The sequence below is a fragment of the Larus michahellis genome, chromosome 1, assembly GCF_964199755.1.
Source record: "Larus michahellis chromosome 1, bLarMic1.1, whole genome shotgun sequence".
In the NCBI taxonomy this organism is placed as follows: Eukaryota; Metazoa; Chordata; class Aves; order Charadriiformes; family Laridae; genus Larus; species Larus michahellis.
The window spans coordinates 158,933,848-158,950,462 of NC_133896.1; the positions used below are offsets into that span (position 1 = coordinate 158,933,848).

The 16,615-nt window shown below is 37.2% G+C and overlaps 1 protein-coding gene across 4 annotated transcripts in view; it reads right to left on the reverse strand.

Annotated features, from left to right (window-relative positions):
- Positions 1-16,615, reverse strand: part of MYO16 (myosin XVI) — a 400,883-nt gene that overhangs the window by 39,831 nt on the left and 344,437 nt on the right. For all 4 annotated transcript variants that reach the window (XM_074561661.1, XM_074561651.1, XM_074561671.1 and 1 more), the window contains 4 exons: positions 15,993-16,089; positions 10,847-11,093; positions 8,693-9,000; positions 5,653-6,855 (listed from right to left, as the gene is read on the reverse strand). In XM_074561661.1, coding sequence (XP_074417762.1) covers positions 5,653-6,855; positions 8,693-9,000; positions 10,847-11,093; positions 15,993-16,089 — 1,855 coding nt within the window. The remainder of the gene's footprint in view (positions 1-5,652; positions 6,856-8,692; positions 9,001-10,846; positions 11,094-15,992; positions 16,090-16,615) is intronic.

The following is a 16,615-nucleotide window of genomic DNA, read 5'->3' on the forward strand; positions in this document are numbered from 1 at the left end:
AGAGATTCTGAAATGGAAAATTATTCTTGGTATATTGTATTTATCCTAAAACAACAAAACTTTTTTGTGAGAAATTATTCAGATAATGACAGACTTACAGATGAAGACTACAGAGATGCAAACTTATACAGAAGACTGCAGCTGCTATCTTTCAGGCTGTAAAAAAGTTCATAGATATTCTGCAAACAGGAACGGAGGATACTTTCTCTAGACTCTTCTAACCCCTTTTTCTGCTGCAGTAATGGAAACCACAATTATTTCCTCAGGAAAATCACCCAGCATGGGCTGGATGGCAACCATATTGCCAGTAGTTCTGTCTCCTCCTTTGTAATCTTCTGCACAGGGCACCTGCAGCTAGCCAAGTATGGGCCTTTTTTTTATGACTTGCATTAAACTCTTACTAGCAGTGCTTTGGCTTTCTCCCACTTTTCTGTACCTACTGCAAGATATTCAGCTTGAGAGCTGCAAGTAGTCCATAGTGAATCAGAGAGTGATGACTCTCCTGTGTTTAGATATCTAATCTGAAAATTAGTCACAGAAAGTCACCCTCACTCCCTGGTAATTAAGGCAATTATGTAAAAAGATATTAATCTCTTTCTGAGAAGTGTTGTGAAACTTAATTCATCAAAATTGTAATGCTTTGAGAATTTTACTTGAAAGATGGTATGGGAGTCCAATGCCTCATGTAATCAATCCTCCAGCATTCACAGGTAACAGAAGATAAAAGGTGACAACATGGCTTTCTGTATTACTCATGTTTTGTAAGTTGTTAGCTTTTGCCACAAAGAAAGTAAAACTATTACATTGTATCCATATAATGTCGGAATAAGGAGATGCAGATATGAATATTATCTTTATTAAGTTGCTTAAGAGGAAAAGCTGAGTGGCTTAGAGGATAAGGGACTGGGATTTTATCTCAGAAACCCCAGTGGGGATTTAATTTGCAATCCACTGTTGAGATGTTAGCTGCACAATAGCTTACTCTAATCTGCTGATAGAGGGAAATTATTTACTAGCTATCAAAGGGATGCCTGCCTTTGACAGGACAGTACTCCCCATACATACACATTAAATCTTGTTATTTTCCAACTTTGAGCCAATTTCAATAAAGAATATTTGGGAAGCTTTAGTCCCAACTAGGCACATCTAAATATTTGTATTATTTGTCAGCTGTAACTATCTTCCTGTGACTTTCAGCACTTAAACTGGGGAATGCGGAATAATTCACCGATATGTGAAGTTACCTGCCTTGGAAATACCTCACTGAGGAAGCAGGTAAAGAAGGGATTCGTATAGTTAATGGATGCCAAAGATATTGCATAAACATTTGAACAGTATTGATGTTCTGTTAACTATTGTTTGCATGCCTTTTCTGCTGTTACTATAGAAGTTACTAAACTGTTTTGGAAAGGAATAGGTCACTGAAGCATGTGTAGACTTGCATATACAGATCTACTTGCATTGAAACAGTAACAATAATTCACAAAACTTGAAAGCCTGTGCATTGGTGACCTACATAAAAGAAAGGTCTTCCTTTATTTCTCAGGCACCTAAATCCAGGGTTGCAATCTTTTACAATATCTTTTGCTCAGACAGAGAAATCAAGCATCCATGCCAATGTTTTCTTAACAAGCAGGAAGGAGAGAAGGCATTAAGTCTTTATTTGAATAGGCTGATGGTAAGGAAATTCATCCAGGTTAAGGGAAAAATCATATTTCCTTTGCTCCTTTCACTTTAGAATCCACATGAATAATCACTCTGCCAATCTGAGCATGGATGATGGGCTGGGAATTATTCCATCTTTTGTTCTGAAGCTGAAACGATTCCCCTTTGTATGGAATAATTTAATATCAACTGTATACCAATCAAGAGAAATAACACTACAACCTAGCAATCTGAGTATCATTCATCCATGTTGAGAAAAAGTCCGTCCTTGCTCCAAAAATATTCAACATGAAATGCTTAAACATGTAATTCTCTCTTCCTTATATAAGGAATGTCTTATATGTTGAATAGTTAAAAATATTTGTACATTCTGATAGAAAGCGTGGTTTTGTGATTAAGGCATTAAGTTGGGTTTCATGAAGTCTAGTTTCAAATCTAAGGTCCTGTCTAGAAATATCTGAGTAAGGCCTCTTCACACAACCATTCAGTTTCTATTTGTCATGAAAACTCGTTTCTACTTCCAGAAGTCAGGGAGAAGAGTGCATGTGTATTATTGCTTATTTGCACTCAAGTCTCATTTTATATGGAGTAAAAGGAAATCCCTGTCTAAGAAAACAGCTGTAGCTTCAATGACAACTCTTTTCAACCTTGGAGAAATCACTTTATCTCGGTTCTCACCTGTTACAGTTTTGCTTATTTAAACTATCAGCTCTGCGGAGCAAAAAACTTCTCCAATTACATGTAAAGTACTTTGCAAGAAATTGCATACTCTATGATCCTGATCATTGCTTGAACCAGTAGATGCTACTGTTGATTTGATTATTTTGTTTGTTGCCTGTTTGAAAGAAGAGTGCTCTCAGTTCGGTTCACAATAAGTCCGCAGTCCATCAAAAAACCACGAATCCATTCTGTAATTCTGGACGAACATTTCCCACGGAGAGGTCAGGAGCCAAAATGACATTAGCGTTCTCAGGCCTTGAAATTGCTCCTCCAGGCAAGAGGGAGGCGTATTGGGGGATCTGTCTGTATTGCACTTTTATTGGCAAGGAGGCTTTTATCTCAAAGGCTGATGATCCCACACAGAAACTTATTGATTCCCACAGCTAACTCTCCTTGACTTCAAAATGGCCCACAATTTTACTTTCTGTTTTTAGTTAAGGTTGTTGGTAGGTTACAACTTATGGAAATAAAGGAAATTGCACATTACAGAGTGCTGCTCTAGGCCATGTCTTCAATTTTAATGAATTTCTATTTTTATTTTTTTTTTACCATATTGTCTCCTATAGATAAAATACTACAAATGACAAAAAGAAGAAATGGAGGAGTCTTCCAGGAACTTAATATGCATTAGGCAATAGGTAATAAAAAATCAGGATGTAAGGCATGGACAACTTTTAGTTTTACATAGGAGTCCACTCGGCTGATTGCCATCTTATTTCTTTGCATTGGAGGTTAAACAACAGATGTTTTTTCCAACTGTTACCCTAAAAATGATCTGAACACATGAAGTATACATGAAAAAATGCAAATTGTAAAAACACACACATACATTCACCTGCATTTCTTTGTTACTTTCAATCCATCTGCTCGTCATTGAGCTATTCATATGTAACCGCACTTAGTAGTATTATACAGTAGCTCCTCAGCTCATAAAATATTGATTCAGGTTTTTTATCATATATCTTTCTTGAACTTTGATCTTTCATACTTAGTGCTGCCTTGATGAAATATTTAGAAGTACAATATTTTCCACGTGAAAGGTAAATTTAGAGTTTTTTTATGGTAGCCTCTGTTAATGCACTAGCTCCAGCCCACAGGAGACCCAAGCTGAACTCTGTCTTGGTCACATTTAGTTGAAAATTGAGTTTGCAGAAACCCTCCATCCCAAATAAACTTTTTTATTTTTTTAAGGTAAAGGTCAGTTTTGTGACTTGGTTGGAATAGGCTTACCACGCTTCCTCACCAGGTACATTGAGAGAGCCTTGAGAAGATACGTCCAAAGAGCTGACTTTCATAGTTACTTCCCAGTGGATAAAAATGTATTATCTATACAATAAAACAAGACCCCCAACTTAAAAAAAATGAAACAAAATAAATCAAAACAACATTCTACATACATTTATAGGCATTGAATGTTGTCAAGTGATTTTGCCAAAGCAAGCAAAACTATTGCAACATCTCCTTTACAAATTTCATCAATTCATATACTCAGGGTAACAAACAAGGCATTTTCTTGAGGTTGAGAACTGATGAAGTCTCAGTTCTTAGCTCATGGCTGATTGAATTCAGCATCTAGGAACATGCAAGGTCCAGCTAAAGCTTTTTCAAGGTCTGGAGGGCTCACAAGGGTTCGGTCCACCACAGTTTCTCTGATAGCTGGTAGGAGCCTTTCTCACAGTGCAAGTCTCTTGTCTCCACCCAGCCACTAACTTACATTAAACCTGTAGAAACTCAGTAAGTTTTGAGACATTTACCTCCTTCTTGTATTTGGTTGAAAGGGGTTTTGGCTGAAGGCTGCCAGGCTTCATAGGGACAGAGAGATAGGGTGGCACACAGACAGACATACGCATATCCAGAGTATGCACAAATACCTGCTTCTGTTCTATTATAGCTGCATAAGTCAGGATATGATACTGAAATCAATGGAGCAGTATATATTTAAGAAAATGGACAATGAATAAGATAAACTATCCTCTTCTCTACTGTTTTATTTTATATTTCCAAAACAGGGCTTCATATTGCCCATTTTGAATATGCTGCACGCAGCTCTTCATTAAGACAACCCGTTTGGACAGACAGAAGTGAAGAAGCAGAGAAAACAGTCTAGAGGTTTTATCATTCTGAATTTTAAATTCACAGAATTTTGTGTTTGGGAGATAGTACTTGGGAGAGAAGTTTCTGCATACGGTACACCGACTATTTTCAATAGGATACTTTAAAAAAAGAAAATCTGAAAAGTAATGTGAAGACTGGAGTCAGTGTTGTAATTGATATGCAGAACCAGGATTTACTTCAACTTTAATCACTTAGAAGTTACAACTCTACTAGTTTAATCATCTTGGCTTTCCTCATACCCAATGGAGAAAGATATAATTAAAGCCTCAAAAGGACTGTCTCTTCATGCTTTGAGATGGACAAAGTGAGGTGAGAAGTATCTCACCCTTACAGAGCAGCTAATTGAATCTGTTAACATCAGGATGAATTTTCAGCATTCATAAGATCCAGAGACTTTTTCCAGTAACAATGTTAAACCCTTTATTACCTGGACAAGCCAAATAATTAAGTGATAATGTCTGAGGACTGTGGTCTCAAAAACCTCTAGCAAAATGGTAAATTTGCTTCTTTTTATAGTTGGCTTTTTCACTAGATACAAAAGATGTTCTCCAGCCATGATACCAAGTAATCTCTGGGTATGTACATAACTGTTTGTAAATCACAGGAAAGGTAAGAATAAAAGGATAGAAAAGGGAAATAAATATAGTTTGCTGCACAACCTTCTCTCTCAGCTTTATTTAGGAGAATAATAATGGCTGTATCACTAAATTCAGAATTTCATGGAAATGAAATAATGAAACCTTAGAAGGAAGTCTTCAAACTAAAGTGCATGCTATCTACCAGACAAATATTTCATTCAAAGTATTTCTATAGATTGATACCATAAACTCCTTTTCACATGATGTAACATCTGTATTTATTTTACTGAGACTGTTGGAATGTTAAAAATAATCCATCTAAATTTGTGTAATACAAACATTTTGGTAAAAAAAAAAGTTGACGTCTCAGAGAAAACCTGAAGACCTGTAATTTTTATATGCAATGTATTTTATGTATGTATGTGTTTCTTATGACTGCAACAGATCTTTCTTTACAAAAAAAACCCCAAACAATGCCTTGTTTTGTATTTTTATCTGGTCTATCGGCTTCCAATGTAAGAAACTTTTGGTGCAGAATTAGTACACTATAGAGATGCACAGAGATCTGTCTTACCTTCTGGCTCCCTGATCTTCCGTCCTGCTGCAGATTTTCTTAGCACACTCCGTCCTGAGTTGAACAAGCTAGTTAACTCATCAAGGGGACTGGTCAATGACCTTGAGTTTGTAAGGCTGTATGGAAATGAAGATGACGAATTTGAGTTCAATTTCCTGTGCTCTGCTCTTGCCACCTTTGGAGAATAAGGCAGTTTGGAGAATGGAGAAGACGAGCATCCAAGCTGAGCAGGATTTGGTCTCTGAGGTACTTTTGACAGGTCTGAGTTTGTACCTGCTTTCCCTGTATTAATCAGAAAACTAGCACAAGTCTCTGGAGGAAATGCAAAATGTGTGGAAGCCCGGTAGGAAATAGGAGGTGGTACAGGAGGAGGGGGTGGTGGGAGAGGAGGAGGTGGTGTGGAAGGAGGAGTCACTTTGCTGGAAACATTGAACACAACCAAGCCTGGAGATGCTGGTCTTTCATTCTCCCCTTTCTGGCTTTTGGAGTACTGTGGTGATAATGGACTTGAGCCTTCTGACTGCACAGGGTATTTTAGGTTGGTTTCCAAGACAGGAAGCTTTTTGACTTCTAGTGGTGTTAGAGGTGATTCATCAGAAGCAGGTGAACATGTGACAGGGGTTGGAGGAAACACAAGAAGTGGGGGCCTGTGGGGGAGCAAGTTAGGGAAAGGGGCTGGAATGTCACATGAGTCTTTGTAGATCAAAGCTGCCTGACTGTTTCCATCCAATGTTCCATCTTCCACATTAACACTTTTTTTGCTTTCAAACAACAGAGGAGGAGATCCAGTCACTACTGGAATTATTCCACTACCATTGCTTCCTTCTTCTGGTAGAAAATACTTCATTTCTTCATACACAGACTCTCCTTGTTCTGGGCTTTCTGCTTCAGCAGAAATGCTTTTCATTGCATTCCCTACCATTTCAATATAGACTGGCTCATTTTCCTCCTCTTCTTGTGACATATAGAGACTCAACACACCATGTTGTGGCCCATCAGCAGAAGCTGCTCTCTGTACTGTCACAGTATCATAGACGCCTGGTTTAGCTACTGTGCTTGCCTGTTTTACATCCCCAGGCTTTTGGCCAGGTATTTCTTCATAAGAGCCACTAAGTTTTGTATTGGGACTTCGTTTTGGTTTTCTGGGAGGTATTTTTTTCATGGTACTATAGTCATCACTGTGTGGCCTTGGACGGGTCAGTACTAGGAAAGTGAGAAAGGTCTGTGTTACTAACAGATCAAAGTCAGTTTTTTTCTTACGTAGGCCCAGTACTTTAGGCCTTCAAATGTTGCCCACACAGTTTTGCAATGAGCAGCAGTCACAAACACAGGGATTCAGTCAAAAGTATAAATATTTCAAGGAACAAAATGCAGAACTTTCAGCTCCTAAACCACAAGCCTTCGCTACCTGGGCATATAATCTGTTTTGGTAATCTCTACTGTCACTAAAAGATGAGAACTAACACCTGAGGAGGTATCTTTCGAATCCCAGTGTTCACTGCAAGGTCTCTAACATGTGGAAATATGTGCTTGATACTCCTTTTGCACCAAGGGAGAGGGGCATGATCCTAACTAGGAGTTTTAGCATGGTGCTACTTTGACGCGTATGTTATTGCCAGTAACTGAAGCACCCCGCTTTTATGTAATATGTATAAAACACTAATTGCAGGCAGATATTATGCCTATCTCTTCTTCTTTTGTACTACAGGAGTGGAAATAATTTATAAAGTTAGGAAATCCCATAGCCTAAGGGCAATTCCCCAATTGAGTATACAGTTAACTGAACTAGATGTCTTTTCACAGCCTCCAGGCACATATGGAGTGTAGAGACTAGATACCTAGGTGATTGGTCTTTCAAGATCAAAATTCAGTGGTGTAAATCAGAGCTGATTTTGGACAAAGACTCAGGAAACTGACACAATTCTTGGAAAATGAGTATATAGCAGGGAAACTGGCCCTATTGTTTCACGCGTATGCGAAGAATTCCAAAGTTGTTTTGTGAGTATATACAAGCATTGGTGTTAAGACCACACATACATATATAACTTGTCATTCTTTCAAAAACCTCTGCTAGAGCTTTTTGGTCAAATCAATCATGTCGTGCAGACCTGGGCACTGAAAACCGAAACCACTACAGAGCTCCTTAAGCTACACTAGTTTGAAAGTATATTGGACACAGTTCATCTCTCCTTATGCAGAGCTTGAACGAGCAAGGACGAGGGTAAGAAAAATGGACTTGCATCTAATGAACTGGACAGGAGAATATTATTTTGCAGTAATTATTTTGCAAGAGGGAGCTGCAAAGGTTTCCATCCACGGTATGCAGGATTAGAGAATGGTTATACATAGCTTTAAACACAACCTGACGGATCTTCCCTGGTAAGCCTAGAGGATCCTTTACACAAAGCATGACAAGTCAGACTTATGAAGGAAAAGTAGAATGCGCTCCCCCCTTCATCTTCTACTCATTCATTTAAAGGGTGAAGGAGAATAGAACAACTGAACACAAAACCATTCTATATCCACTATAATGCATTGAGACGCTTTGGAACTTTCATAGCACTTTCCTTCTAAACAAAAAAATTCACTGTAAGCAAGTTTTGGCACAAATATAAACCACTGAATGCATAAGTTATTCATGTGAACATAGAGAAAAAGTAGGAGAAAGTTTAATGTTTAACTTGGTGAAATTCAAGATCTGAGCATTCTGTTTTAGTGATGCAAGGTATTTTAACATACAGTTTAAAAGGGGAAATAAAACGGTCAGTGGGGTAGAATGGCCCAAGTTGACAGAGATCGTTTGTCTCCGGAGAGAGAGTTCTGCAAATAGGTTTTGGTTGTTGACAAACTAGGCAATTAAAACACGTGAGTATTATTTGCTGATGTGGAAACCAATGACAAATTGACGGATTTTATTTACTGCCACTGAAATATTTCGGGGAAGCGGGACTTTTCAAAGGCGCTTGACTGTGTTTAAAAGGATCAAAGGGAAAAGAATAAATCAATAACATTTGCGACTGTTTCTCCCTTTATGCCTAACCTTCATTAGCGGTTTCCTTAGAAGCTGCCGACAAGCAAGCACTAACAGCCTCGTACGAAGCGCTCAGTCGTGTGTTGGGGTCCCTCTTTGGTTTGGGAGGAGGCTGTTTCCTTGGTGATGGCAGGCTATTGCTGTCGTCCATGCTGAACACAGAGTGCAGGGAGGGGGATCTGATGGATGACCCAGCCACAGAATGTACCAAGCCGTCCACTGCCATGGGGACAGGGACGGAGCTGGAATGAAAGTGCTTAGGCGTTCGACAGCCGGCAAAGCTGTCCTCAGAGACCTTCCCACCCTTGTCTTCGGCTCTGAAAACACAGAAAAGAGGCCCAGATGCATTATTCAAGCGATAACAATGAACCTGTTCATGCAAACATAACAACAGCTTTTTGGTAAACAATCTCACAACTCCCCTACCGTGCCAAGGGGATGTGTGTAGTAATCTTCTGACAAACAAATCCAGAGCAAGCTGCTAGCTTTCTTCCATTTCCTGTTTCATGATAAATCAGGACACTGGCCCTTTTTCACACAAATGCAGCCTTCCTTAAGCAGTTTCATATTGTTGATCAGACATTCACTGAGTGCATTGTTCACACTTTGATTGTTACACACAATCAAAAGCTGGGTTTTCAATCTGAATGATAATTTCTGGGAAATCCATTTTAATAGAAACTTACTGAGGCAGCAAATGCTGAGCCTTTATCATTATTTTCTAAAAAGACAACTATAAATTCTATTTAGATAATGCAAATCTCTAAAATATTAGATGACCTTTTTAACCAGCTACATTGGCTGCTTGAACAATTCCACCCACATATCTATATATCTTCCTGTTTAAGCTTAATTATTAGTTATAATTTTAATAATATTAATTATGACATTATGTTTAGTCATTTCAATGGCAGTTTTGGAGTTTTAACTATTCCAATTTTCTCTTTTTCTTTTGCTATTTCAATACATATTGAGAAATTAGGTTTATCAGCTGCTTCCAACAAAATGATTTTTTTTAACAAAAATTCTTCTAACATTTTATTCCTCCAAAAAATCAAAATGTTGAAAACCTTTGAACTTAGAGAGGCAATTTTTAGATAGAAGATGTATATACCATCATTTTACAAACAAATCCCCAAGCATTTTGGTTTTTTAAATTGTATTTCTGCATGGCAGATCACCAGCAGAGCTGGAATTCATGCACAGGATATAGCCAGCTGCCCACGTAGTAAATGAAATAGCTAAAGATGAAAGCATGGTGCTCAGTGGATAATTTGTTTTCACTGTAATGTTTAATTACAGTCTTTCCTACAAAGGCATTTCCTTCAATATGTAATCACTGGGATATTTGGAGCTAATTAAGCAGATGCACTGCCATTTTCACTTTAATAAAAGTCACTGACAAAAGCAATGAAAGCAAAGGGAGTTGTTCTGGACGAAAATTAAGTTCCTGTGGAAAAATAAACATTTATATGTCCAGCAAGTTATAGACACATTCCTGCTATAGACACATGCCTATTAACTGCAATGCTACCTCTGCTCACTCAGGTGTCTGAGAAAAAAGAGATCAGAGTCTCAGTTCCGAGAGAAAGCCTCTCCAGCATTCGCTGGGTTTGTAAAGTCGGCACTCCTGAAAGCTGCGATGGGAGTTCAACAGAAAACATTTGCCTCTTTTTAAATAAGAGGAAAGAATCCTCCTCACAATCAATCTGTCTAGTTCAATGCGCAATCAAGATTTCTTAGTCTGGACTTTCTTATGTTTTAACACCTCCCTAGCTGTTTTTCATTACCTTGGCCATTTTCCAATGTTGGAATTTTAAGTTAGAGGAATTCTTCTTTTGTTCATTTGGATTGATGAAAGTTCAACTATAATCTATTTATCTTAGAATTTAAAAATATTTCTGTAAAAAATAAATGCCTTGAATAAGTTTCTAAAAGGCTCAGTGTCCTCTGAATAGGATATAAGAGGTGTCCTTAAGTTTGTAGACTTAATTACCTGATATGCCGAAAAAAATAGCGTCTAGCATTTATTTGGATTGAGTATATACTTGAGAATCCTCTTGCAATTCCTCAGTCATTTCTGTGACTTTCTAAGCAGGGAAGGAAATCACTAAAATTGAAGAAATGTTTTAATTCTTCATAGTGGATGTTTCCTCATCTTACCTTTTGTGGCCTTCTTCTGGTCTGTTTCTAGCCTCTAACTTTTCCCTGTGGTAAGCAGCGTTCATCTCATTGCGGAGCCGGTCATTTTCCCGAGCAATGTCAGAAGCATTTTGAATGACCAAGGCATCGTATGTTTTCAATCCCATATCCTCAGCATTCTGCAAGAAGCTTTTGATTGAGGTGACCTCTTGCTGTTTGATGCTCATCTTCTTTAGCAAGCGCTGACGAGCTAAAAATCCTCTTACAACTACCGTAACAGAAGAAAAAATTAGGGACCAGAGCAAGACAACTAATTAATTAGTGAATAACTTAATATTACTGTGTGTTCTGCTGTAAATACGAGCAAGCATGTTCAGTCAACCTCTTACATAAAGCTCGAAAGAATGTGACGGCATACAAATAACATACTAAAATGGAGCTCTTCCTGTTTTCTGCTGTCAGTGATTAGAACAAAGTAGTGATAGTAAATTAATTCATAAATTTGAGCTATCATAACTCAAAATGTTTACCTTCACTGAGCGTTATTTTTTATTACATTGCAAATGGAAACTCGGATGTAGGCTACAGATTGTGAAAGCACACATTTACACTGCAGAGGTCAAAAGCTCGTTTGTTTCAGAATAAAACCCTGAAGAAATGATTGTTGCATTGAGTGCAGTAGGAATTAAATGATTGTTTGCTTTTTGGTCGACTTAAAAAAATGCTTCAAATATTTTGGTGTACCTAAAAAAATCAAAAGCCACACAAGATTTTTCTAATGAGACTTATAGACCATTTGTGTCTCGTTTCCTTTTAGCAAAAACAATTAGATTAATTTAATGCAAATTTCTGAAACTTATCTGTCACTTCACGTCTGCATTTCTCAGTTTAAAATTTTCATCTGCATTGCATCAGCTTTATGTGTCTATTAATTAGGCCTATTTTTCACACTCTTTGTCAGCCCTATGGTGGGAGAGGATTTTGGTGTACCTCCAATAATAGCTTTCTGTACCACTTTCCTAAGTATGTAGATTCATTGCAACAAATTCTACTCAACCTAAATACCACCTAGTCCCCTGAATTTTCAGAAGTACCCAGCTGATTAGAAACACAAGGCACAGGGACTTCCATGGCTGTGATGAATTCAGCATCAAATTAATCACTCCACCTGCAACAGGGTGGTATTAGTACTCTCTGAGCATATGTTTAGGCATAGAAGGAAGAGATACACTAACTAAAGGTGCTTTATTTGACAGGGTTTATTTTTTTAAAGTTCCACAAGATCCTTATTCTTTCCAGATCTGGAATAACTGCTGTGAACTTCACAGGGAAGAACGTGTTTTAGAGTTATTTGCCTGTTGCCTGAAATATTGTTGACTTTCAGTACATCAACTTAGACGTACCAAAAATAGGTCGAACTTCATCATTGCTTATTATGGTTACTCTCATTCTGGTGACTGGAAGTTTTTCATAAGTGAAGTCAGCAGGCAATAGCCTGTGATGTTTGGGGGAAAATACTGAAAATGTTAATATTAAGACTGGAAAGTAAAAATATGCTAAAATGCAATAGGCCTTTTTAACAATACAATTAAGTTTCAGTCTTGGGAACACTGCAGAACAACATCAAATGACAAAGAGTCAAGCTGAACTAATCTAAAGGAAAAATGTAAACAGAGAAAGATACAATTAGTCTTTTGTGATTGTAAAATGTTATTAAATAAAATAAACAGCTAAAACAGAGGACAATGTAAGGACAAACAAAGGTATTTTCTACCACCTTCTGTGACCTTATTTAGATATTTAAAGTAAGGTTTTTTCTAGACACTCTCGGTGCCCAGCTGATGTAATATAAGGGAGGTAAACATTAACATACTAATACGGCTCCTTTCCAATTTTTCCAAACCACTGGGTTTGGAAACATTCAAGTTCAGGTACTTTGAGATTATTTATAATGGACAACTTTGAAGGTTTACATTTTTATAATCACAGCCAGCCATGCCATTTTCAATCCCTTTAGTTACATTCTATAAAATGTGACCTCTTTAAACCCTGAAACATTATTGCACTTACCCAATTTAGTTGAAAAGGAAACTAATAGTACAGTTACTTGTTGACAATTTTATGAGAGTATTCACATTGGATATACACATTACTGAGTCTGAATTCATAATGTCACTGTTGCAAAGGTAATGAATACACGCATAGAACATTATCAAGAGTTCACTGCTCACAAGTATGAAAAATTCAAAAGAGCTTAATAATAAAAATTTATTCCCTCACTTCCAGTATTTTCTTTAAACTCATCTGCTTCAGAGCAGATAGGGTATTTGACAAATGGTTAAGCATCAAATCCTGGATGACTTTGGAGAAAGGCCTGTATTTTAAAGTAACATTTTCTAAGTGTGTGTGTATGTGCGTACTTTTACCTTGACAAAAAAAAAGGTTGGTAGCACCACTAAGGTTGGTTAGGAAAAGGAAATACAGAGGTCAATCCTCTGGTAGGATTGTCAACAGGCATCAACGATGCAGAGTAGCCTGCTAGGATGGCCAGTAAAATCACATCCAGTATAGCCAGCTGAGGCATTTAGAGACTGTACAGCTACTCTGAACTAAACACTTTCATCAAAATTGAGATGTTTTGAAGAAACGTTCAACAAAGTTTTGTCAGGAAGGGCTGGCAGACAGACACCCTTGTTTTCTTTTGCAGGCATTTTCAAGAGCCGAGTAGCTCAGGTTTTCATTAGAAGATGGACATTTCACCACATTTGCTTCTCTATGAGAACATTTGAAAAGTTTTGTCTTCAGTTCAAAACAGAACAAAAAACCCAATTTCATAACCTCAAAAACTGCTGTGAAATGAAGTTGTCATCTCCTAGACCTTTACTGCTCAGTTGCATCTACTACCGTATGGGTACTAAGATTGTCTTCTGAACTTGCTCCTCATTTATGTAGATCTAAAAAAATTCTTACTTATGCAAATTAAAATAATTGAGGTTAGCACCCACAGGGCAGAAGAATATCTACTTCTTTACAGTTCATCTAAGGATAAAGATCAGAATAATCGAAATTCAAGTAGACCATGGATGTGGGTTACATGAGAAATGTATTAAATATTGTGTATACATTAAAGTTAATTCTTAATCTACATAAACTCTAATGGAAGAAATTCAGCATGATGGATTTTCCTACAGGTACAAATAACTTTCTCAGTGATTCAACAAGGTCAAAACTTCCCATACGTAGTCCTCATACCTGTGAAAAAAAATACCACAAAATCCCTAGACTCACAGATCTGTTTTTAAATAAAAAGTGTTTCTACGCATGTTTTCACTTTAGTTTGACCCCTTTCTTTGCCTGCGTAAGTTAACTTTCCGGATAACAAAAGAAGACTTATCTGGTTTGTTTTGGTTTGGTTTTGCCCAAATTTATGGGAATGATAAAGGGATTGCTAGTAAGAATGAAGTAAAAACAGTTGATAAGAATTTTGGACAAGACCTGTTTTCCCTTTAAGTTAAGTCCTTATACAGGTATATATAAGGTATATTTAAGCCTGATACAGAAATTATTGACTAGTTTTGCAATTAGTCAATTCACTATCAAGAAAGATTTGGCTTCCAAAGTCCTCTGGATGCAAAGGATGAGGGAAAAAAATGTGAATATGCAGTAGGACTAATATTACTCACTAAACTTCACCATCCCAGTTTAAAAGCCTACGGGTCCCAATTTTAGGATTACATAAGAACAATGCACAAGTGCCCTATGCTATTCCCAACCTTCCAGAGAGCTCTGGCAAGTTTACAATTGTACTTGTTTGCAAAAGGCAGCTTATTTGATGCGCTAATGTAGTCAAATGGATGTCATGCAAGTTCTTGATTTTCTCGGGTTTCCCAGACCATAAAAAACATGTAGATGAGTGATAGCTTTGATAAAAGCTTTGAAAGCATAGTTTTGGTGAAAATGACTTTTTAAGTTAGCCTAATTAAGGAGCGCTAGAAGCAAACCCAAAAGAAATATTTCAGTAAGGAGCCAAGAAGACTTATTATCTTCATTCTTTTGGCAGATGTCTGTTCTCTTACCTCTGCATAACATGGACTTATCTGAGGATGTTTTACATTTCGGTGCAGGGTAATATTAAAGCACTCTGTTTGCAAATCAGACTCGGAAAGGTAAATGTTTCCTTTCTTTGTTAAGTCAGCATGAGAAGGGAAAGAGGATAAATCACTGTTGCTTTTCTAAATGTGTGAATGTTACACACTCGGCTGCACTGTGGCCTGTGTTAACTGTCACTCTCCACATTCATTCCTGAACTGCCATGATTTCGATTCCACTTACTTCAAGTTTTCTCTTGGTCTCCTCTTTTTCACTATACCCTCACAGTGAAGAACAGATAGTTAAAATGAAAGGGGTTTATATATTCTTATATGCAATATTATGTATCTGATTAAAAAAAACAACAACCCAAGACAAATCTTTGTCTTTCTAATTTCCTTTAAAAAGGTGATAATGGGAATTGTTGCAGACACCAGCCAATTAGATAAATAATGCATTGTGTGAAGGAAGCTTCTCCAAACAAAGCAATATTCACATTTTCAGCAGTTATTTGAGATTTTGATAGGAAATGGAACAGAAGTAACAGGAAATCAGGAGGCAGTGGATAATACCCCTTTTAAAAATGTGCCAAAAAATGTGGCAGTGTGACCTTGGTAAAAATGCAGGCATAAAAGCGGGGGAAATGCATAAATGTAAAAAACTAGCAGTTAAATATGAAAGCTGTAAGAAAAGGGGATAAACATATTAAATTATTCGCTTTGTATCCACTGTCGATATATTTTAACACATTGCAATTTTGTATCGTTGTTATGCTGATTGGCAGAAGTTCTTAGAGGTTATATTAATGCCTTGAAAAATCACTGAACATACTTTAGAAAGGAAATATTCAAGATCCCTAAGTTTTAATTACAGTCAACTGTTTGCTGTAAAATTATGTTTGGCAGACAGAAAGTGCAAGCATGACCAATGTTAATATAATCTCAAAAAATCTGTATAAATAGTTAGCTGGAAATAGTCTGTAGCAACTACTCAAGGAGGAGATTTTTTTTTTTTCTTATGCAATATTCTGCTCAGGGTATTAAGTGACAGCTCAGGAATACTTTTCTGTAATTGTTACCTTTTTGGCAGGTTATAATTTTCTTCTGAAGCTGAAGGCACAAATCGTTGAGATGGTCAGCTTGCCAGTACTTAAGAAACACTTTTCGGACGCCTATCTAGAATACAAACAGCAGGGAAACCTTCACCATCAACAAAAAAGGCGAAAACGATGACAGGTAAATAACGATAGTACGTATACAATCCAGCTAAGGGTTGAGATGAGATCTGCAATTTAAAAAAAGTACAATGCCAATACTTGTACAGAGAGGTTGTATCACTTGGTTGAATAAAAGATGTATTTGGGAAGGACGAGCAAGCAGTCAGACACACAGTCCCCCTTCAGTTCCAAAACCATCCACAACAAATACTACAATCTTCAAGTTAAACACAGGTTCGGAAAAAAAAAAAAAAGGCATTTTGAATGTAATTATGCTAATATGTTAGACAACATAATAGAAAATAAAGTTTAGCTTTTCTTAAATAAGGAGATGTGGGCAAGGAGAAAGGTGACAAGCCATAAACCCATGTGGAGCAGAAAATGGTAACAGATAGTTGTCATGTGTGCAACAGGAAGAATTTAGCCCAAGTGTGAGAAACTCGCTGCTATTAGTGAGAATGATTCCTACTGTCCAGCAAAATTAT